General features: G+C 39.2%; 2 protein-coding genes across 2 annotated transcripts; one reads left to right on the forward strand and one right to left on the reverse strand.

The window, feature by feature from the left end:
- The first annotated feature begins 760 nt into the window (after nt 1–760).
- Nucleotides 761–14,350, forward strand: LOC117298265 (organic cation transporter protein-like). Its single transcript, XM_033781410.1, has 10 exons — nt 761–1,030; nt 3,399–3,791; nt 5,464–5,694; nt 5,811–6,010; nt 6,463–6,798; nt 7,625–7,759; nt 12,061–12,146; nt 12,799–12,919; nt 13,189–13,261; nt 13,817–14,350. The coding sequence occupies exons 2-10, from the start codon at nt 3,432–3,434 to the stop codon at nt 14,036–14,038; spliced, it is 1,764 nt and encodes a 587-aa protein (XP_033637301.1). The 5' UTR covers nt 761–1,030; nt 3,399–3,431; the 3' UTR covers nt 14,039–14,350.
- A 2,461-nt stretch (nt 14,351–16,811) lies between these two features.
- On the reverse strand, nt 16,812–21,905 carry LOC117298682 (uncharacterized protein YwbO-like). Its single transcript, XM_033782001.1, has 5 exons — nt 21,707–21,905; nt 20,035–20,131; nt 19,296–19,458; nt 18,177–18,339; nt 16,812–17,271 (listed from the first exon to the last, which is right to left on the reverse strand). Exons 1-5 carry the CDS (start codon nt 21,810–21,812, stop codon nt 17,138–17,140), a joined length of 663 nt encoding a protein of 220 aa, XP_033637892.1. The 5' UTR covers nt 21,813–21,905; the 3' UTR covers nt 16,812–17,137.
- Between the last annotated feature and the right edge of the window lie 938 nt (nt 21,906–22,843).

Here is a 22,843-nt window from a genome sequence, read left to right on the forward strand (position 1 = left end):
CTTTGACGTCAGTTGACCCAATTACTGTGAAACTTTTGCTGCAAACACAGTGCTAAGCTCTTGACCATTTGGTGCCGGGATTATGGGTGAACAGTTCTTGAACTGCTGACCCAAGTTGAGAATTGAACCAACGACCTTCCATAATCGAGAACAGATGCATCAACCAGAGATACCTTCGTTAATACCTGTTGACAACTTAAGACGGCCTCTATTTGTAGAAGCAAAGGGTACGACAACATGTTAACATTCTTAATCTGACGGCTGGTAAACGGCTGGTACAAATCAAAATACACTGTCTGCATATCAACAGGACTATGATTTGATGCATTGCATGGTGAGTTATCACCCGTTTGTGTGTATCTGCTTGTCATTAGAGTCTGTTCTTGAGAGAACTGTCTTGCTATGTTATACTCGACTACCGCGGAGTGGATTTATCGGTAGGGTCCTTTACGAAACCACGGTTTCGGCTTTGGGTTCGGCTTCAGGCTTCGTCCGCTCGTCTGAAGCCCTGAGCACGTACGCAAAGCACGTGCAATTGTCAAAACAACTGCGAGCGCCAAGCTAGCCTGGGCCGAATCTATAGAGCCGAAGCCGTGTTTTCGTCTAAAAGGGACCCCAAACCGAAGTTTTCCGAAGCGGCATAATGCGTTTGGTCCACTGTGTCACCGACACCCGTACCCGGACAATGAAAGTCACCACCCTCGCCGCACAAACAAAAACACAGCTTGCCGCGGCGTCTGGGTATAGGACTATAACTCCAGCAGCCCGAAATTCACTCTCATTGCCAGGCTTGAACAAACACACTGTGCATCACGGCTGCTACTTCATTCCCCATCCAGGCACCACTGTAGGATTGAGGTGTCACTACCTTTTTCCAGCGTCATACCCAAATATTATTCTCCTGGTTCCTTTTCAGTGGTGGTGGGATTCAGGGTCGATCGGGATAGTTCGTGCGGTGTATGTTTCGGAAAATTATTTAAAGATCGTTGAAAGTTTCTGAGGGATCGAACTGAACGCATCATTTAAGCGGGTGAGTAGATATTATTTATTGTTTTAAACTCACTGTGAAGTTAAAGCTTTTGGATACGTGTGAGAATAAACGACACAATGTTGGTATCTATATTTTGCTCTGTGGGCTGGTAACGGCACGAGCAGATGTTTGGACTTTGACATGTTTGTTTTTTTAAATCATTATGTTTGGCCTTTCTGCCAGTAAGTATTGATTGGCTTTCGATCATGTGAGGAAACTATTAAATCACAAATTCAGAGGCCTGTAGTACGGCAAACTTAGCCAGCTAACCCAAGAAAAGACCAAACTTTCTTACAACTTTTCTTACCATTCGAGGGTCGAGATCATGTCTCAGAAGCAGATCAGGCATTTTCTCTGCATCAGTTGAAGAGACAGATCTTAAGCTTGAGGTTTGACTCAAAAAACTGACGTAAAAAAACAACTAGAAAACAAACCCGACAACAGTTGGAAAGTGGTTGCATTCCTCTAAACTAAAACAACACCCGGGGCCAAAAATCAATGTTACAAAGTTACAGTTACAGTATACGGTAAATAACCCATGACCTCTTACACATGAAAGTACAAGTCATATTCTGTACTATTTTTGGCTCCCAGCTAAAAGGGTTAGGTTTACGGTTAGGGTTTAGGATTAGGAAAACCCATAAATTGGGGGGGGGGGGGGTATCTGCACGAGGGGTGTTTGAACAGGTGCCACAATCCACCATTACGGAGTTTTCGATAAAAATTACGGTGCGGCTGTCTTTATTTTTCCATTCAAAAACAAAACTGAGGCTGGAAGGAAAAATAATATAGCTCCTTTTTTTTGTACTGAGAATATTTGTTACGCATTACTGGTATTGGTATACAATGAAAATGACCAACATTGTGACAGCGTGATAAAAAACAATCTACAAACCGGTACATTTGCGTAGCACTTCACAAATACAGGCACAATGATTAACACTTAAGCCCAGATTCATGTGAAAATAATATCAAACTGTACAATGATCTGTGTAAAGCCTTTCAAAGAAAGACAATAAATCACATTCAAGAAGACGATGACATGAGTGGGCGAAATGGCATTGGTATTAATCTTATTACTTGATTTATCTGGGAAAAGCCCCAATCCGTTACTCAACCGGTGGTTGTCCATAAGTGGCCGGCCCTAATCCGCGCTGAGCTTGTGCCACTTAAACGTTACTCGACAGAGTATAAAGTAAGTATTGTTTGAAGCTTTGCATGGTGTGGAGAATCTCTTTATGGATGAGTGTTGGCTCTGAAAAGAACCGGTTAAGCTAGTACAAGTACCTGTCACTTAAAGACACCTAATACAAACATAAGCTAAGCCTAAATGTTAATATAAGTTTTCAAGTCAATAACTGTGCAGCGAAAGTATCAAGCTGTCTGAGGATTTAGTCGGCCATTACTGTGTCAAGGCTACAGTGTTGTTCGAAAACTTGCAATCTGCAACTGTTGAACCGAGTGTTCGATTCAGAACTACCCCAACACATTTAGAGATTATCACAAAATGGTGTTACTGTTAAACTGTACTATCGTATCGCCACATTGCAAAACTTCAAATCTTACTTTAAATGCATTTCGTTTCATCTCATGTATGGAACATGCACATGCGCCATCTTGAAAAATATATATCACAATGCATCTGGCGTATAACAAATAAATCAAGCTGTCAAATATGGAGGACATGCATGTTGTTGTAGTTTACTATGCCAGGTTGTTGTAAAATAGATTTTCCGGGATAAAGTTTTTTTTACCCATACACCGAAGTGTGTAAGCACTGTATAATATACTCTGTGCTAACACTAACAGTGCTAACAACACACATCGGTGTATGGGTAGAAAAGTGTCTACCATATCTAAACAAAAAAGGGGGAAAAAACTAGTGGTTGTCGGTGTGCCCTTAAATCGGTTCTCACCAAAAATCCTTTAGGCGCCAACCATGCGGAATGAGACACACAATTGGCCTATTTCAAAACAGTGGACATAATAATAGGGGATTCCATTGTTTGATCCCAGTGATGCGAGCCCAATGCAAGGGGGAGTCAGATCTTTCGTAAAAGGGTTTTGATACCTTTTTTACAAATAAATCAAGCTGTCAAATATGGAGGACATGCATGTTGTAGTTTACTATGCCAGGTTGTTGTATAATAGATGTGAAATTTTCCGGGATAAAGTTTTTTACTCGTTTCTCAAAAACTATAAGTCATAGGGAGAAAGCAGGCAGGCCAACCCAGAATAGACTGGACAACGGCCTTAAAACTGACATGATGATGTCCAGTATCTGTAATGTGCAATGTTTATAACTACCGACTTGTGGCAATTGTGCCGTTTTTTATTCAATGAATTCTCTTTGTCATACTTAATATAGCTCACAAGTTTACTCACTGCTTAACTACTCACCATGGATGTAGATGAAGCATTCCGTTACCTTGGCAACTTCGGTCGCTACCAAACCTTAGTCTTCGTCGTCGTAAGCATCATGGGGACATGGTTCCCGGCTTGGCAGATGATGGCTATGGTGTTCACAACGGATGAGCCATTTGGTTACCAGTGTAAGAGCCCTGGAGCTCCTGCTAATGGATCCCTTGTGTCTTACTCTGCAAACTTCTCGGAAACTGGAAGCGATAATAAAACAGCCGTTGAAGAGTGTTACGTTGTTAATGATGAAATGGTGAATAATGGTTCGCTGGTATCCAACCAAACAGCTTGCACAGAGTGGACCTATTTGATGAAATATGGAGAGACAACAGCTGTCAGTGATGTAAGTTATTTCTATTTAGGAGCGATATTTGAACTTTAAATTTGATATAAATATTGACTGAAATCAGTTTCCAATCATCTTCTAAAATATCAATTTTCAAAAATGAGATGTATAGGGCATAACCAATCGTAGTATGATAAATAACTTACCTATGATTTCAAAATATTAATATTAAAATAATGATTCACATGCACTAGACCTTTGCCACAACACATCACACAACATTCACACGAATCTCTCTGTGTATTTATGTATAACACATGGCTGAATGATCGAGTTGAACTTGTGCTTCCCAGTGTGAATAAGGAAACAGATAGAGAACTAAGTACCTAGCGTGGGGTTAAAAGATCAGTGTTTGCACATCAGTGGTGTATGAATGAGGAACTAGACCTCTGTTCCATTTATGAAGCTTTGATGCTGGCCAACATCATACATAGTGCACTAACGGGGAAAGGTGCAACTATTCACAGGGGATACATGTTTCAGGGCATAGTCAAGAGCAACTTTGCAAAAAAATAGTTAGTGTCCTGTACTTTCTCGAAGGCTGAAGGAGTTGTAACTTTTATTACAGACAACATGTATGCAACCAACAGCCACCAATTGAGCAACGGATAAACCTTTTGAGTATCACTTTGCAGATCTTGTGTTGTGTTCGACAGACTCATTTTGTTCATCATTGACACAACAAATTGTTCATTGATAAATAAACAGAGATAACTGCAACATCAGTGGCTTTCAAACTGCTGTTCGTAAAATGGACACGAACAAAATAATGTACCTATGACTGTGGTTGTGCACACAATAATATGCAAAAGGAAAACAAGTGTTAAAAGTTTGTCTTAAGTTTTTAAAGAAAGTTGTTTGAATATTTAAATGTGCTCTGCCTTCGCGGAGATTGCCCGGGACTAGTCCGCCTGTAAATTGCTTCGTGTGATATGGGCCCTTTAGTATTTCCTCGGGAAGTGTCCATTTTGTATTATTGGACCTAGACTTCTTACAATGGCTCAACATGAGGTCGGGTGCGGCGGTGGTGACGAAGGGAGGTTGGCATGCACATTTTAAGCCACTTCGTTTCTATCCTTTGTTTAGATTATGCTTTGATATCCTAAAGAAAAACAACTTTAACCGAAAACAGCAGCAAATTTCCTGTTTCATGGAAAACAAACCCAGGCCATTACATTTTTTTAAGTTAAACTTCAAGCTGTTTTTTTTTTCCAATAAAATTTATTTTTTATTTTGTACACTAACAAAACCTTGAAGTATTAAACATGGCCGATCACCATCGTAATAAGCGCCGTTGACGGTGACTATAGGTTAAGATTTTATGTAATAAGACTTTTCAAAGGTGCTTTTACACAATACCCCTGTTCATTAATTGGCCATTATTTTAGACCATTCGTCTAAACTTTACCAAAGCTGTTTTTAATTAGCACAATCCAACACAATAATGTCCGCGGCCCTCTCATGTTCCAATTGTATACACCTGGATACAGAGAAGCATGTATGGTTGAGTATCTTGCCCAAAGTTTCCAGATTGGGACTCGAACCACCACACTCTGACGATTCAGTTATCAGAACTTTATTCTAGATGCTAAAGTAGTATTACATTTATTTCGGACACTCAACATTTCAACACTACTTGTTCACATGAATTCTTGAATTGTTTTCTTAGCTGAATCTTATCTGCGGACGAGACCTACTTCCAAAGACGGCCCAGTCTATCTTCATGGCAGGAGTCCTCGTGGGTTCCTTGCTCGCCGGGACCCTGTCGGACATGTTTGGCCGTAAAACGGTCCTCACGGCGGCCAGTTTGCTGGAAGGAATATTCGGTTTCGGTCTTGCCTTCGTCTGGACCTACACCGGGTTTGTTGGGATGTGGTTCTTCGTTGGGATGTTTGAGCAGGTTGGTGTTCTTGTTTTAAAGATTTTTTTTTCATGAGGAAATGTTTACGTTCCTTACCATTTTTTCATTTGCTACATGACATGGATATGACCGTGAATTTACTTGTTTTTCTCAAGGGACTAAATATAATCCAGTTTGTGCTAATCATCGAGACGTTTTCACCGGAGAAGAGGACCTTTGCAGGGTGCATCAACGGTGTGTTTTGGGGTATAGGAGTGACCCTCCTCACGCCAATCGCCTACTTCTTTAGAAACTGGCGTCACATGCAGATTGCTATCTCGTTACCGAGCCTGGTTGTAGTGCCGCTGCTATGGTGGTAAGCCAGCAATGTGTGACTTTTTAGGACGCTAGGTGGCAGCAGACATACCGGGTAAATTCAAACGTAGTCCCACATACCTTGCAGAAAATACTGCATGTTAAAGCGCCTTGGCGGCACTGTGACGGATATGTGCGCTATAAGAAGCCACTACTATCAGTAAATCCATTGTTCTCGGTAATGTGCACATCTTCAGTACCACGTAAACAATAACAATTACCTTGTAAGACTGCTGCCACCAAGCGTTCTAAAGTCTCCGATAAAAAGCAGCTCAAAAAGACTTCTTATTTAAACTTGCATGTGGCATTTTGTAAAAAAAGAACGATCCCCTTCAAATCGATAACAAATCACTTTTCACATAGCTTTCATCGTTATCATTCTGAACACGATTGTGTCATATGTTCATGAATGGTGTTCAAAAGCAAACATTATTGTTCGATTTTTCTTGCCAGGGTTTCCTTCGAGTCGGTTCGTTGGTTGGTTTCCAAAGACCGGGTAGAATCCGCCGAGAAGATTCTGCACCGAATCGCCAGATTAAACAAACTGGAAGCACCGGACAAGTTCTTGAAAAAAGATGACTCAAGCAAGCCCATGTTCGCACTCACAGCGCAGAGTCACTCCACAGATGACAACAAAAACGACACCAGCCAAAATGGCGACCGAAACACCAACGAGGTCAAGATAGTGACCGGTGAGCGCCCTCTGCCGCCCGGTAGAGGCTTCAGACTGGCAGACTTACGGGATACACCGCTAACCGTACGAAATACTTTCGTCATGCTGTTTAGTTGGTAAGAATCAACAGATTCGTAAAAAAAAATACAAAATATGCAATGGGAGACTTTGAGGCGCTTGGTGGCATCAGACTTACCAAGTAAAAGTCCATTGTTTACGTAGTTTTGAGCGTGCGCACATTATCGAGAGCAATGGGTTTTACCTGGTAGGTCTGCTGCCACCAAGCACCCTAAAAGTCTCCCATTGATTTTACATGGATTGACATCGGTTCGAATCACACCTCAGACCAGAGCCTTGCCGGTGGATTGGGGTTTCAGCCACTACATGATTGCGTGGTTTCCCCCCTTTGTGGTTTTCTCCCAAATTTAAAACTGAACATTCTTCTCGTTTCGTATTCATCACGTCATTGGCGTTTATGGTTCTGTCGTATGTGTAGCTCCTCAAAACGATAGTGGGTGCGTTCGTTTAGCTTCCCTGGGTCGACCCCGGTGTGTGACGGGTTTTTTTCCAGGACGAACGTGGGAAATTATCTGCACACGTTCGTCCTGGAAACAGAAACGCCACACACCGGGGTCGACCCAGGGAAGCTAAACGAACGCACCCATAATAGTATCAGAGTCCGGCTTTCTCCAGAAGACGATCAGAGCATACTGATCGAAACGTCGAGTTGAAAGTAACGGTTCTTTTCAGAACCACCCCAACTCATTTAGAGATTATCATTACATGGTGTTTACCGCAAGCCTTTCCATATCGTATTTCCACCGTGATGCAAAGTTTCAAATCCTACTAAGCTCAACCAACAAACATTTCTAGAACAATTTTTTATTTTTCGCAAAAAAAAAATGCGTGAATCAAAATTCCGAATAACCTACTTTTTGACAGGATGGTGAGTAGCATGGTTTATTATGGGATGTCACTCAACAGTTCTAATCTAGCTGGGGACAAGTATCTAAACTTCTTCCTTCTTGGTCTAGTGGAGATTCCAGGCTACGTGGTTAGTTACTTCATGCTAGAATGGTAAGATATTACAGACTTTTTCAACTTTATACATTCAGCGAAAAATTATTATAAATAATAATAAATAATTATAAATAATTATAAATAATAAATTATTATGAATGTTTGTCTTTGTTTTTAAAGAAAGATAAATATATATAGAGTTGATCAATGGTTTTGTTACAATTTGTTACTCGCAGTAGAACCGCAGCGCAAGGCTCGTTGTATCGCAGCGCAAGGCTAAACTTGTAACATAAAAAAATCTGAACACAACAATAGGCAAAAGGAGAAGAAAAAAAATCATAATTTTAGCATTTATTTATTATATAAAAAAGAGAGTATAATTGAGAGAGTATAATTATATATGCCCAAGGGTTTTGTAACAAATAAAGTTCTAGGGGGCCGGTTAACACATGAAATAATTTCTATTCCAGAAAACTTGTTTGAACTGGTACGATGGATGGTTCAAGAACTTGAACATAATATTCGAGTGATAGATGTAGCTAGCTCGCTGATTTGAGGGTTAACATATTATTTACACTATTAAAATACTTCAAAGAGCGATGTGCATTTTGCTGAGGTGCGTTCCAAAGCGTGCCAGGGTCAATAGAATCGGCTACCTTAAGTCCGTGACCGGGTCCAGAATCAGAATTGACAAACATCTAAAGAAAGATTGGGACCACCGACCTATTATTACACCAACGTTTGGGTGACTGCTAGACTTCACTTCAAGTCACTTTATTGTTTGATGTTAATATTGCCCAGAAGGCATTCCGGTGAACTGGTTTCAAAAGGCGATTATCACAAACTTACAAGAGGATTACGACAAATGGCGGTTTGATTGCAGGTCAATTTTGACTCTACGTTTGTCAACTGAAACACCAAAAAAGCAGGGCATTTTAAAACTGGCTGATTTTCTAGGTCACTGTTGGGTTGAAATCCTATATTTTATTTTTCTAGCTGTATCTGACATTGCCTGTTACATCTCTTTCCACGATTGGTTTGAATGTGATTGCTCCGTGCGTGAGAAACCCCTCCCAACTACATGCCTGGATTCGTTCAGATCACAAGGGGGTTGGTCCTTGACAAGGACGACTGTTATACGGCATCTGAACCGTTCAGGAAAGTCCGCTTCATAAAAGTTGAACTTTTGCCCGGCGTTCATAGGTTATTTAAGTTCATCTGGTGTTAGAATGAACCACCAGTACACAACCCATCAATGATTTGTTTTCTCTACCTGTCACGCAAAGGACGTTTATGAATACATCAGATATTGTATTGAAACATTAAAGGGTGCACACTATAGGGTGTTTTTGGCCGAGCGGTAAATAATTATGGTGGTGTCAAGTTCTGTAATTAAGAGAATATTGGTTCGAATCATTCCGAGGTCAGTTGCGACACTTGTCCTTGAGCAAGGCACTTTATCATAATGGCTTCTCCCGACATAGGAGTACAAATGGGCACCAGTGAGAGCAAGGGGTGGGGGGGGGGGGTGGGGGTGTAACCTGCGATGGACTGGCATCCTGTCAAGGGGGAATAGAAACATTCACAGTTGCCTGATGCAACCTAAACAACACTATAGCTATGCGCCATATTGGTTCAGGACAGACTTTTATAAGTCAATAATTTGTAGTTACAGACGTTTTGTCTCTTCAAATTAACAAAAAAGTCAATTTAAAGTTTTCATCAAGCAACGGATGTGGGTACAAAAACGATTTAAAGAAGCACTCAGCAGAACAATTCTGATCGAATATTTAAACCAACTCCAAAACGATGGTAACTGTTCTATTGAAATAATGTTTACCATAAATGCTTCTCTTCACATGGGAGTACCACGAAAAGCCTGCTGTATAGATGTATAACACAACTCAAATTAGTGAAAGTAAAAGTAATTTCATTTCGTTCCAGACGCTCATCTCGTTTCTTACTCATTAAAAATACAGCAACAAAAGCGATCGAAACTTGAACGAAAATAAAATGCAAAATGTCACGTCCATAAATGCTTCTCTTCACATGGGAGTACAAGAGAAGCCTGCTTTGTATCGAGTTTCTTGAAAAGTTTGTTTTCCTCATCTTTCAAGACGATCATTCTTGTTTCCTACTCATTAAAACTACAGTAACCCAAGCGATTTAGAATTGAATGAAAATAACAGTGAATATTTTAAGCATAATACAAAATTCAATTCGTAACACGCTACGTCCTTTCACACTTATTTCCATATGCATATTTCGAAGCACTTTTGATCAAATCGACTGGCAATTAAGTTTCATTTTTCATTGGCAAGTAAGTTTCATTTTTCATAAGTGTATTCGGGACTGATGTTTATGTCACTGACCTCTGAACATGTTGAGCAATTAGTTACCTTTCACGAGATTAACAGGACGCAAGGGAAAATATTAAACAGAGTTCTCAGTGGGCGAGCAACTTTGTAAATAGTGGTCACAACAGCGGCACACCGGGGTGTGTTGTACCCTTAAATCACCACGGACAAAGAGGGGATAGGTGAACACTTAGGTAACAAAAATAACATTCTGAATACGTTACAATAGACAAGTTTTGTCCACCAAAAGTGGGACCGTGTATTGTGAACATGTAACCGTGAGGTACTCCCAGACAAGGGAATATAATCTTTTGTTGGTGAACACAAATTTTATGGTCACCGATTTAACGCCTTGATGAATATTATACTTTGGATGGGCTCAAAAGGGGATAAAAACGAAACAGAGAAAACTTGTAGCTGGAGGTTGAGGATTTGGCAAAGGTCTCAAGGTCACTTATAGAGTTGTTCAGCGGGATATCTGGGATGTAAAGAGAGCTTTTTTTTCGTTTTACACAAAAAGTTTCCACTGCAATGGCCTGAAGTGGTTCGGTCAATAAAAGTGTGACTCAACAACAGCTTTGAAAGGTGTACTGACCGAAAAGTCGAAAGGTATATCAATTTTATTTGAAGGAATGAAAGGGTCAGATATAGCTCGTTGACTTCCTTATCAATAAGTATAGGCAATCCCTTTCTAATTCAGACACAATGCTGTTGTTCCATGCACCCCCTACCCCCTACCCTACCCCCTTCCCCCCAAAAAAAAAAAAAAAAAAAAAAAAAAAAAAAACAGAAAACTACAACAAATTCTTAAAAAAAACTCTAACAGCACTTTCGTCAACAGCTCAACTCTTCGAGCTTTTAATAGGCTAATCCATAAGAGATTAAAATATTAAATATATTTCTTGTGACATCTGACCTACATGAGTTATCAGTCTGCCCTACGGGAAGATTTGAAGTCAGATTAAGAACAAAGGAGTCATACAACTTCCCTAAATAATCTATAAAATATTACACAAAGTTGCCAACCATCATTATTGAGTACAATAGCTACCAACTCTGAATCATATTCAGTTAAGTTAGACAGTGCTTGCCCGTTTGCACAATATTGCGTCCCAACCATTCAACATCAGCCCATATCCATTTCATAATATGTCCGGTTGCAATTGTGTTGTTAAATTACACGGAACAACCGTCCGTAGCCATGAAAAAAAAAAAAAAAATCGAAGTTTTTAAGGCCCTTTCAAAACTACGACTTGGCCTTCGCCAGTGCTGAGGCCGCCCGAGTGAAGCCAATAAGCACAGCGCACGTTTTCAAATACCCGACGAAGCCTGAGCCACGCCTAATACGTGGTTTCGAAACGGCCATTATCAACCGGCCATTGTGAGGACGAATTTAAAGAGGCCTTCTTATGTTCAAACGTACGGACTGCCCTCACTGCATAGTTTATCATTGCTAACAATGCTATCAAATTAATACCGATAACACTGATAAATAAATTTACTTTCCAATACAAAAAGTAAACTGATACCTAATGAAAACAAGTTTTACTATTTTATTTAAAGAAAATAGTTTTTGGAAAGCCTGTTTGTACAGTTTGTGTGTGGTGATAAAGTCAAGACCTCCCAATGGTGGTCAATACGATTTGAGTGTAGACCGTCTTATATAATAAATATAAACGATAACATGACCTTGTCATTCAGGCGACAGGCAGACAAGTCTTTGATCAATATTATCTTCTTCTTTTTATTATAGATAATGGCGGACACTAATAAAAGTGGTGCTCTGTTATTTGGTTTGGCTACACACACTGACAGACCATTTAACCCAAACAAAATAGTGCTATTGCAATGTCCATCGTAATCGACAAATGGCTGGTGGACTGTCTGGCCACTCTAAGTTTGACTTGATGTGACGCCATCAACGGCAATGGAAGGCGATACAATCTATTCACCTTTTACCTTGCAATCCCCGTTGTATCATCATTTTCTTACTTTTTAAAGGTGGGGAAGACGACCTTCTCTCAGCCTCGCCCATTTTATCGCGGGTGTTAGCGGAGTCTTATGCGCATGTATTCCAGTCACAACCGGTAAGACATATATTTGTATACGATTTCAGAAAACAATTTAATTGCACGTGTACTTGTAATGTTTTGCTGACGCCAAGTGGCCGGACAAGCACCAGACTGAAGCTTTGATGTTCTGATCAGCAGAGTGTGGGTTCGAGTCCCGGTCTTGACACTCGTGACCCCGGTAGGCAAGACACTTAACTACAATTGCTGCAGCCTTCAATCGGGAAAAAATTGAAGACGTATGTCCCTTTTCAATTGTAGTCCGTTTTATTGTCACACAAAAAATATATAATAATATATAAAACTTGTGTTGTGTAATGTTCGTACAGAACCAGTATGGTATGCTTTGGCAGTGATGCGTGACCCATATCTCTATTATGTGACCTCACATGGTACTCCTTTCTATCGGAGTAGATTTTTGTTAAACTCGAGATAAGACTAGTCTTAGCTCTTTTTGAAATCCACCCCTGGTAAGTCTGCTGCCACCAAGCGTCCCATTGACGCTAAGATAGTTATACATTGTGTAAACCCACAGCCTCGCTACCATGGGCAGCGCACCGAAACGATACCTCTCGTCGAGCAAGGCATGCTGGTAAAAAACAAGGCGCGGTGAGATCGATCGCCCCTGGGAACGAGGTTGGTAAACCCATTATTTTGTCTTTCCTTTTAGCTGGCGGTTTTGATATGACGGCTGTCATCACCACATTTGCCTTGATCGGCAAACTGGGAGTGACCATCAGTTTCGGTGTTGACTTTGTATATGGTGCAGAGATCTTTCCAACGACTATAAGGTAAAACGAATCTGCCAACAGAGGGCTCAATTCACGCTAATTTAAATAATTTTCAGAGGCAACCCACGCCCCATTTTTGTTGTTGTTGACCTTTGAGCTTCACGCGCAAAAAAGTACCACGTAAAACTTAACTGGATGGTGAGGGGATTTTGATTATTCAAGGTAGAACAAAAGAGGAAGAAGATGACACAAACAGACATGTTTACACTTTTAAACGCCAGTGGATGTTATTATTAATGCTGAGTGTCCTTATCCACCCCCTCCTCCAGAAATGGCGCCTTTGGGTTTTGTTCATTTGCCGCAAGGATAGGAGGCATCTTGGCACCCTTCGTGCTTTACCTGGTAAGTTTATACCAACCTCAAATCCATGTATTCAAGTACCTTAGTAAGTAACAGAGCGCCACCACGTGTTTTTGCTATGAGATGTTTTCTTCAAGAGAAATGCAGGTGGTTAATTTTAAGCTAGACTGGGCCCCTGTCTTTGTCCACAAGGATAAAGACGGTTACTTGCTTTTCAGTTTCATTGGTTACAATGATTTCATTGGATAAACGTGCAGTGACGTAGGCTTATATCTGCGTTTCGATTGGCAGCTGCACTTTCGGTCGTCTGCATATGAATCTAGGTGAAAGGTGCAAATGGACGGGGATTGACCTAATAAAGTTCGATGCCACTCTCTGGCTTTATTCACGAGCCTCGACGTGTGACGTCAGATGTTCAGGCTACATACACAAGGCCTTTTTAAAACGCCATTACGTCAAGAACACAGCACATTAGGTTGGGTATAGAAATGTGTTATTTTGTTGTTGACAAGTTTGCAACACTTAGGTACTTCATGTGGCAAAATGTTAACAAGTGTCAAGATTGTAGTTTTGACATCTTACCTTTTCTCCACACAGAAAGATGTGAGTCCCTTTATACCTCTGAACATCTTTGGGGCTCTCTCGTTGATTGCGGCTGTGATCGTTCTCGTCCTTCCAGAGACTCACAAGAGGGCGCTACCGGAAACGCTGACAGACGGTGAAGAGTTGGCTCGTTCAGCAAGGCCGCCATCTTGCCCGAAATGTTTCTATTTCAGACGAAGAAGAATGTCAGATACGGAATGGGAAGCTGCAGAATAATCTAGTGTTTCAGAAACATCAGGATAATTGAAAAAAAAAAAAAAAAAAAAAAAAGCTCAGTAGTTTCGGTCACTACACAATAATTTGGAATACTGAGGTTTGCGGTAACACCATGATAATCTCTGAATGAGTTGGGGTGGTTCTGAAAAAACACGTTGGTTTCAACTTGACGTTTCGATCAGTATGTTTCTTCTTATACACTTTAAGTACGCTGAGCATTGAGCTCTACTTTTCGTTGTCACGTGGGACTTTTGCACGCTAGGTGGCAGCATTGGTTGACTTTTGGACGCTAGGTGGCAGCATTGGTTGACTTTTGGACGCTAGGTGGCAGCATTGGTTGACTTTTGGCCGCTAGGTGGCAGCATTGGTTGATTTTGGAAGCTATATAGACCTTTTCGCAAATACCGGGGCGCGCGCGTAAAGCTTGGAATTAGGTGCATTGTGGTCTAGCTGGTATCCAAATTTGATCCATATATATCCCACAATGCACCTCATTCAACAGTCTGCGCTTGCGCATTGGTATTGTTACACAAACAATCAGAAATATTCTGAATTTGTTGGAAACAAATGAGTTTGTTCACAAGATTGAATGTTTTCGCTCACATTCTGCCGACCATGCCAACCGGTGTCAGATGCAAATGTGTCCGTCATGCAATACTGTCCGCTCCGGACACTTTTGCATATGCAATCGTGTCCGTGGCTATGCAAAAACCGTCCGGTGGACATGTACATGACTGTACATGTATGTGCGCGCATCAGCGAGCGTGCATGCACTGAACCTACCTATATGCAGCATGATTATTTATGTATTTTATGATTGCAGCGAATACCCAACGGCCGAACATTTCCCATGTCATTCATGACATGCACTTAGCTTGTAAAAGAAAATGACGAACGTGTTCCGTCGACCAATGGTGTTCAATTTACTGCAAGGACGGTTTTGCACGGGGCGGACACAACTGCATATGCAAATGTGTCCGGGCGGACACAATTGCATTATGCATATGCAGCAGCGTCCGGGCGGACACGATTGTATATATGCAAAACCGTCTGGCGGACATTATTGCATATGCAATAATGTCTTCCGGATAGTATTGCATAGAGGCAAAATTGCATGCGACACCGGCGCACTTTGTTTATCAAAGAAAGAAAGGTCTATTAAATGTGCTCATGCTCAAAAATGCGTAAACACTGGAAGTGTACCAGGTAAGTACTGCCACCTAGCGTTCCAAAGTCTCCCATTATCGAGTTAAATTAAACGAAGGGGTGCATCACTGTCTTTAGCAATTACTGCTGACTTTAGAATTAACTGCTTTCTGTAGCATTAAATGCTGATGTATATTTTTTGCTTGTGTATATGTTGTATTATTAATTCAAGCTTCATAATATTTTAGTACAGCATACTCGGTACATGTAAACATTTCTTGCATATCAATATTACATCACACACTGATATAAATTTAGATAGGCACCTATTTTTTTTTAATGAGCTCTTGCACCCAAGTTTAGATTTTTAAGTTCGTTTATCTAAAGGTTTATTTTTAGTGATAAGAAAATAACATCAACCTTTCCGCTGTTAAAAAAATGGTCGTCGAAGTTGCGAGAGTAGAATGGAAGAATAAAACACCATTGTCGCACAAGTCTAGTCTTGATATTTTTTATATATCTATGAAAATATGTCAACAACAAAAATATTCCATACATGTTTTTTATAAAATTAGTTTTTTACTTTTATTATAAATACACCAACAATTTGTTAACTTTTATAAAATTTTAATTAAAACTATGGGATAATTAGATGATTTACATAAGATCCCTTGAAATTTATAGTTTTTTTGGGGTAAATTATAGTATTTCTTAAACCATTATAGACCTTTCTTTTGTCACGTCACAGCCCGAGTTTTTGCCAACCCAGGTTGGGACACTAAGGAAAGTCATAAATGCAAATGGAAAAAAAAATCGCTATTGTTTGTTATAATGTTACCAACTTATTCAAAAATTACGTTGGTTTTATTAAAAGCTAATTATGAGATGTATTTTACCAAATGAAAGTTTGCAGAAAATGTTGAATTTGGTTAAACCATCTGTTAATGCGAATGAGTGTAATCAACCTCATGATTTACAGGTTAAATTTCCAGAATAAAATTTATATTTTACTCCATATTTTACTCCATTTAAAGGCAGTGGGCACTATTGGTAATTACTCAAAATAATTAATAAATAACTCATAAAACCTCACTTGGTAACGAGTAACGGGGAGAGGTTGAAAGTATAAAACATTGTGAGGAAACGGCTCCCTCTGAAGTGACGTAGTTTTCGAGAAAGAAGTAATTTGCCACGAATTTGATTTCGAGACCTCAAATTTAGAATTTGAGGTCTCGAAATCAAGCATCTGAAAGCACAACTTCGTGTTACAAGGGTGTTTTTTCTCGCAATTCCGGCGACCAATCGAGCTCAAATGTTCACAGGTTTATTATTTTATGCATATGTCGAGATACACCAAGTGAGAAGACTGGTCTTTGACAATTACCAATAGTGTCCAGTGTCTTTAATGCATTAAAAAACATGAGGAGTAATTCTTACATCACAATTATGAATGATTTGAAGGCAATGAACCTCTTTAGTATTATACAAAGTGGCTTCCACCTACCACCATACACAATCAAACTCCACAACAAACTTTTGTTTTAGACTTGAATAACATTATCAATGAAAAACTAACAGACATTTAAAAAAAATATATATATTTTAAAATCACTAAATGCTAAAATAATTTTTTTTTTTTACAGTTATTAATTTAATGGTGGCATAGTGTTAGCCAGACAATGACAAGTGTCTGGGTGTCTTTTGTTGGACACACTGTTTTATCTGTCATTTATATGTAAATGTATTGTAATGTAAGTGAACAATTTAGACACCCAGTTCTTTAAATTTCTAGCAAATTTTGACACCATTAATTTGTCAAATTCTGGCTTAAACCTTGGTGCAACGAGAATTTATAGACTTTTTAATATTAAGCTGACCAAACATAGTGTCATTTCATTTATGGATAAATAAATGGTTTTGAAATTGAAATTAAGAAACTAGAAAAAAAGCTGTCTACATATTTGCAGGGAGCTCAGATTTCTGCGTTGAATTCTTGGTCACTGCATGGTCAAAAGCTTGACTGAAAATATCGACATCCTGAGCTCCTGAGAATGTCGCATGTCCATTCATGAAGAACATCGGAACGCCTGAAACATAAAACAAACAAATATTTTTAAAGGCAGTGGACACTATTGGTAAATGTCAAAGATCAGTCTTCTCACTTGTTGTATCTCAACATATGCATAAAATAACCAACCTGTGATAATTTGAGCTCAATCGGTCGTAGAAGTTGCGAGATAATAATGAAAGAAAAAACACCCTTGTCACACGAAGTTGTGTGCTTTCTGATGCTTGATTTCGAGACCTCAAGTTCTAAACTTGAGGTCTCGAAATCAAATTCGTGGAAAATTACTTCTTTCTCGAAAAGTACGTCACTTCAGAGGGAGCTGTTTCTCACAATGTTTTATACCAAAACCTCTCCCCATTACTCGTCACCAAGAAAGGTTTTATGTTAATAATTATTTTGAGTAATTACCAATAGTGTCCACTGCCTTTTATTCTTGGCGACAGTAAACCCTGGTGGTTTTTCACTTTCACAAAATTGTGGCAGAATACTGTCCAGCATAGTTCTCTGCTTAAAGGCACTGATAGTTGTCCGAGACCAGTATTCTTACTTGGTGTATCCCAACATGCATAACAAAACAAATCTGTGCAAAATTTTGAGTCAATTATTATTACTAATTGGTAAAAAAACACACTTGTTGCACAATTGTGTGTGCTTTAAGATACCTAAAAAAGGCTTCAAGCCTTGGGTCTTTTTATAATATTATATGAGCGAGAAAGCACCTTCTTTTCAAAAACTCTGCTACTTCAGTTGGAGTAGTTTTTAACAATGCTTTATTACCATCAACAACTCTCCGTTGCTCAATACCCAAGTAAGTTTTTATGCTAACAGTAATTACCATAGTGTCCTGTGCCGTTAAGCAGCTCTACAAAATTGGGTCCAGGTCGTGAGACATACAACACTGAGCCCTACTGACTAAAACCTCACCTGTCACCCCTCGCTGTGACCAGTTGACCGCTCTGTTGAACGTCTCTTTCTGATGAGCGTCATCTCGGATGAAGGTTCTAGCCTTCTCGGTATCTAGACCCACAGCTTGAGCAAACATCAAAAGGGTTTCTTCATCTGGTAAAAGACCATCAGTAAAGAACCCCTACATCAAGAGGTGCAAAGCTAAGTGTTAGTGATGATAGAAATAAGTATTCAAACATATCAAGTAATGGATTTCTTTTAAGTCAGAATACTTTTGGTAATTATTGTCAAAGACCAGTATACTCACTTGGCATAAACCAACATACGCATAAATATGATTTTATGTTGTAGTTTTTATCAGCTTGTAAACTAAATTAAAGTAAAACAAGTTCTAAAAAGAACATAATCTACCCACCAAGATACATGTGGTGTCACGGCAAACCTGATATGATTTCTATGACCTTAATTTCACTGTTTGCTGCGATTTAGATAGATTAATAACAATAATAATAATAATAATAATAATAATAATAATAATAATAATAATAATAATAATAATAATAATAATAATAATAATAATAATAATAATAATAATAATAATAATAATAATAATAATAATAATAATAATAATAATAATAATAATAATAATAATAATAATAATAATAATAATAATAATAATAATAATAATAATAATAATAATAATAATAATAATAATAATAATAATAATAATAATAATAATAATAATAATAATAATAATAATAATAATAATAATAATAATAATAATAATAATAATAATAAGTTCTTATTTAGCGTATTTTACAAAAATGTATCAATGTACTTTACATTAGTGCCCTGGATGCCGGGCCAATAACATTCCTGTCATCTTTCTCGTCTCCCTGGGGAGTATACAGACCCAGGCTGCCATTGCGATCCGAGAGCTTTTTCAAACACAATATAAACTTTTATCCTTGTGGGTTAGCTATTAATACTCCCTTGGTAAAGAGAATGAATTATTGAAAAGCAGTTTGCAACCCAATGACTTAACCACCATAACTTGAATTTGATGCGCTAAACCACCCGGCCATGACACCCTTTGCAATAAATAAAAATATTTAAATAATTGTTTTTTTGGTTTACCTTAAAGATGGCCTCCTGGAGATCATTCTGTTTGTTGCCTCCTTCCGTCTCCTTCGCAAACTCCAGGAGAGTATGAGCAAGAACTGTTCTCGGTATTCTGTCACTCTTTAGAGTAAAGTCAATGCCTACAGCCTTCCCGGCTTCCTGAATGCGCTGAAGCGCACTGCAAGCAAAGGAATTACGCCTTTTTTAAGCTTTAAAAAAATCAACTTGATGGCTTAAGTTTTGACTCTAGCAGAGTCTTACTCGAAGGATAAATGACAACACAACAAACAAACATCAGTTACCCGTTCATGTTTGTTGTGTTGTCATTTGGCCTTCGAGAAAGACTCTTCAGTTTCCTGTTCATGTTTGTTGTGTTGTGTTGTCATTTAGCCTTCAATAAAGACTCTGCTAGGGTCGAAACGTCAGGCCATTAACAAATTTTTGCTGTTAGGTCCTTAAGCAGTTTGCATTGTCAGCTAATTCTATTTTCTCTTTTTTTTCCCGCAAGGTTTATTTTAAAGGGGCTGTGTGGTCGGTACAGCAGATGCGTGCATGGTCTCTTTGATGTGGGTGGGGCCTGAGGGAGGGCGCACTTGTAGTAACTGGGTGAAAGTTCATACCAAACAGCCACTGGCCTGCTTTGATCATGACGACATAGTACCCTTAAACTTTCGGTTTCAGAGATTACCTTGAAATATGCCGTAGAAATCTGTAAAGCAGTGTTTTCTTTGAACCTTTGTGTCATCCTTCTTACCTGGCACTAGGGAATCCAGGTGGCTTAGGGGTGCCATCCTCCGGGGTTCCTGGTCGGAGTAGAAAAGGCTCCCAACGAACGACAAAGTCATATTTATCTGAGGAGAGATTGGAACAATACCTTGTTAAAACTTCTTACATATAATAATAATGAACGATCAAGATGACAGGTAGTGTAGCACAGCTGACCAGGGTTACCTCCTCCACAGTGCAATGCAACGGACATGACAGACTTCTACTTAGCACTAATTCTACTTTTCTTCTTCTTCTTCTTCTTCCTTGTAAAGTGCACCCTTCACATGATTGAAGATGTACGCACTGCGTGTGAGCGCATGGGTCGACTTAGGCAACAGGAATTTGTGTCAGTGCTGATAGAATTATGTACAGGTGCGAGTAAAAAGGCTGGATGTATGGGGGTTACTTCAGTCGGGGGTAACTTAACACCAGTTTGAAGGCGTCAAGAGAAGGGTATGCCTCAGCATCAACTGGGAGGTTGTTCCAGTCCCGGGTGGTGCATGGGAAGAAGGAGCTGGCGTAGACTGAAGAGCTGGTATGTGGGATTGTGAATCGGGAGCCATGACCTCTTGTTGATGTGGTTGAATGAATGTGTCAGATGGGTGCTCCAGGGGATGTCAACCAGGTTAAATCTTATTTTGTACACCATTTGAAGGCAACTTTGATGACGACGATCCTGTAGCAAAGGCTATTTGAGGTGGTCTAGTATGGTGGTAACGCTCGTTCTTCTGCAATCTCCCTTGACAAAGCGCGCTGAGCTTCGTTGGACTTGCTCTAACTTCTTGATGTTACGCTGTGTGTGGGGATCCCATGAAGTTGCTGCATATTATTCTACGGATGGTCAAATAAAGGTGGTATGGACAGCTTCTTTGATTTTCTGGCTGCTGTGGCTCAGATATCGGGAGAAGAAGGCTCGGCAAAGTCCCATGTTGGGATATCACGCCAAGATTATGCACGCGTTTGACCGATGAAGCAACTAGGGTAGATTAAGAGTGGATTTGAACTGGGAGAGCGGGGCAGTGACAACAGGCAGAGGAAAATTGTTCCATACAGTGGTAGTTCTTGGGAAAAACATTTTTTGTAGAATGTTGGTGCAGTGTGAAAAGAGATGGTATTTTAGTGGATGGTAACTGCGTGTTGATATACCGGGGGGGGGGGGGGGGGGGGGGAAACAAGAGTCAGAAAGTTGAGTGGATTTATGGATGGTAGTTGGTTTTGCGAGATCCGATACATCATTGTAAGACTGGCATTTCTCCTACCTACGGGGTTCTAATGACGACCAATATTAAGCTTCTTGGTCAATAGAGAGACATTTTCCATAGGATGGTATTTATTGAGAACGTATCTGGCAGCTAGTTTTTATGCGGATAATTATTTTGAGTAATTACCAATGGTGTCCACTGCCTTTTTAAGAGCTAGCTGCCAGATACGTTCTCCATAAAACCCTTGTCACACGACGAAGTTGTGTGCTTTCAAATCCGTGGGAAATAACTTCTTTCTCGAAAACTATGTCACTTCAGACCATGGAGGTAGAAATGTCTACCTCCATGTTCAGAGGGAGCCATTTCTCACAGTGTTTTATATATTATCAACCTCTCCCCGTTACTCGTTTACCAAAATGAGTTTTTAGAATAGATTACTAATTTGTACATACCGACCTTTGTTTTGATTTATAGCAGTTTCAAGTCTCCGTTTCCCGACCCAACACCATGGACATATGACGTCACTCACTACGTCGATGTGAATTACAGGTTTTCCACTCATTTTGAAACATTTACCGCTCAAAACGTTTACTCAGTCGTGATATGACAAGATAATTTGCGTGCGTGTGATGGTCTGTTGTTTTTATGCCATCTGTTATTGAAAGCACGCCACCAACTGTTGAGCATTATTTTGTATTTTTGTTAATAAAAAAGTCGTAGCCTCCCGTCAAGGTGTTTTATCTCAAGTTAGGACGAGTTACTAGTCTATAACGTAGGACTAGCAAAAGTGAAGAATTAGCTCCTAAGTTAGGACGAGTCCTAAATGTAATACGGTCTTAAATGAGATTTCTGTTTGACTTGTCAGTTACCAGTAGTAAAACTGTTGAAAGCATTGTTTTACTTCCACTTAAAGTGGAACACTTTGATAACGTGTAATACAATTAAAGTTTTAAGAAGTTTAGAATTATTGTGTAATGACCTCGGTGCTGTATTACGAGCGCCACAAGGCCAAGTAAAAAAAAAACATGTTTCGCGTCCCCGCCCGCTTCCTTTTAACAGGCCGCCTCCTTCTTTTTTTTTTTTTTTTTTTTTTTTTTTTTTTTTTTTTATGCACATTATTATTATTATTTTTTTTAAAAGGGTTATTTTAAATGATCTCAGCAAAAAAAATCTGAATGTCTTGTCTGAATGCCTTGACTAAATTGTTTCATTTATGTTTTGTGTATTTTAGCAGTAGAAAAAACAATGGATATTTGACATTTTAACAAAAAATGGCGGCCATCTTGAAATAAAAAATAAACAATAAAAAGCCCCTCTTCCTCCTTTTTTTGAAAATGATAAAATGAACACCCCTTGCTTCCTTCCATTTCATTTCGGATATCAACACAACATACTTTGGGAATTTTTAAAATAAATTTTATTCCCCCCTGAGAAAACGATTTCCCCACCCACATAGGTCCTTCCACTTTGTTCGATGACTTCTGACACCAATACCTATAATTATCAGTTGAAATCATCTTCTTTCAATTTTCCCTTCAGATTTGATGAAATTACATGCTAATTCGGGGTTAATAATTATCGTTTATCAAAAAA

The sequence above is a fragment of the Asterias rubens genome, chromosome 13 (assembly GCF_902459465.1).
Source record: "Asterias rubens chromosome 13, eAstRub1.3, whole genome shotgun sequence".
Lineage (NCBI taxonomy): Eukaryota > Metazoa > Echinodermata > Asteroidea > Forcipulatida > Asteriidae > Asterias > Asterias rubens.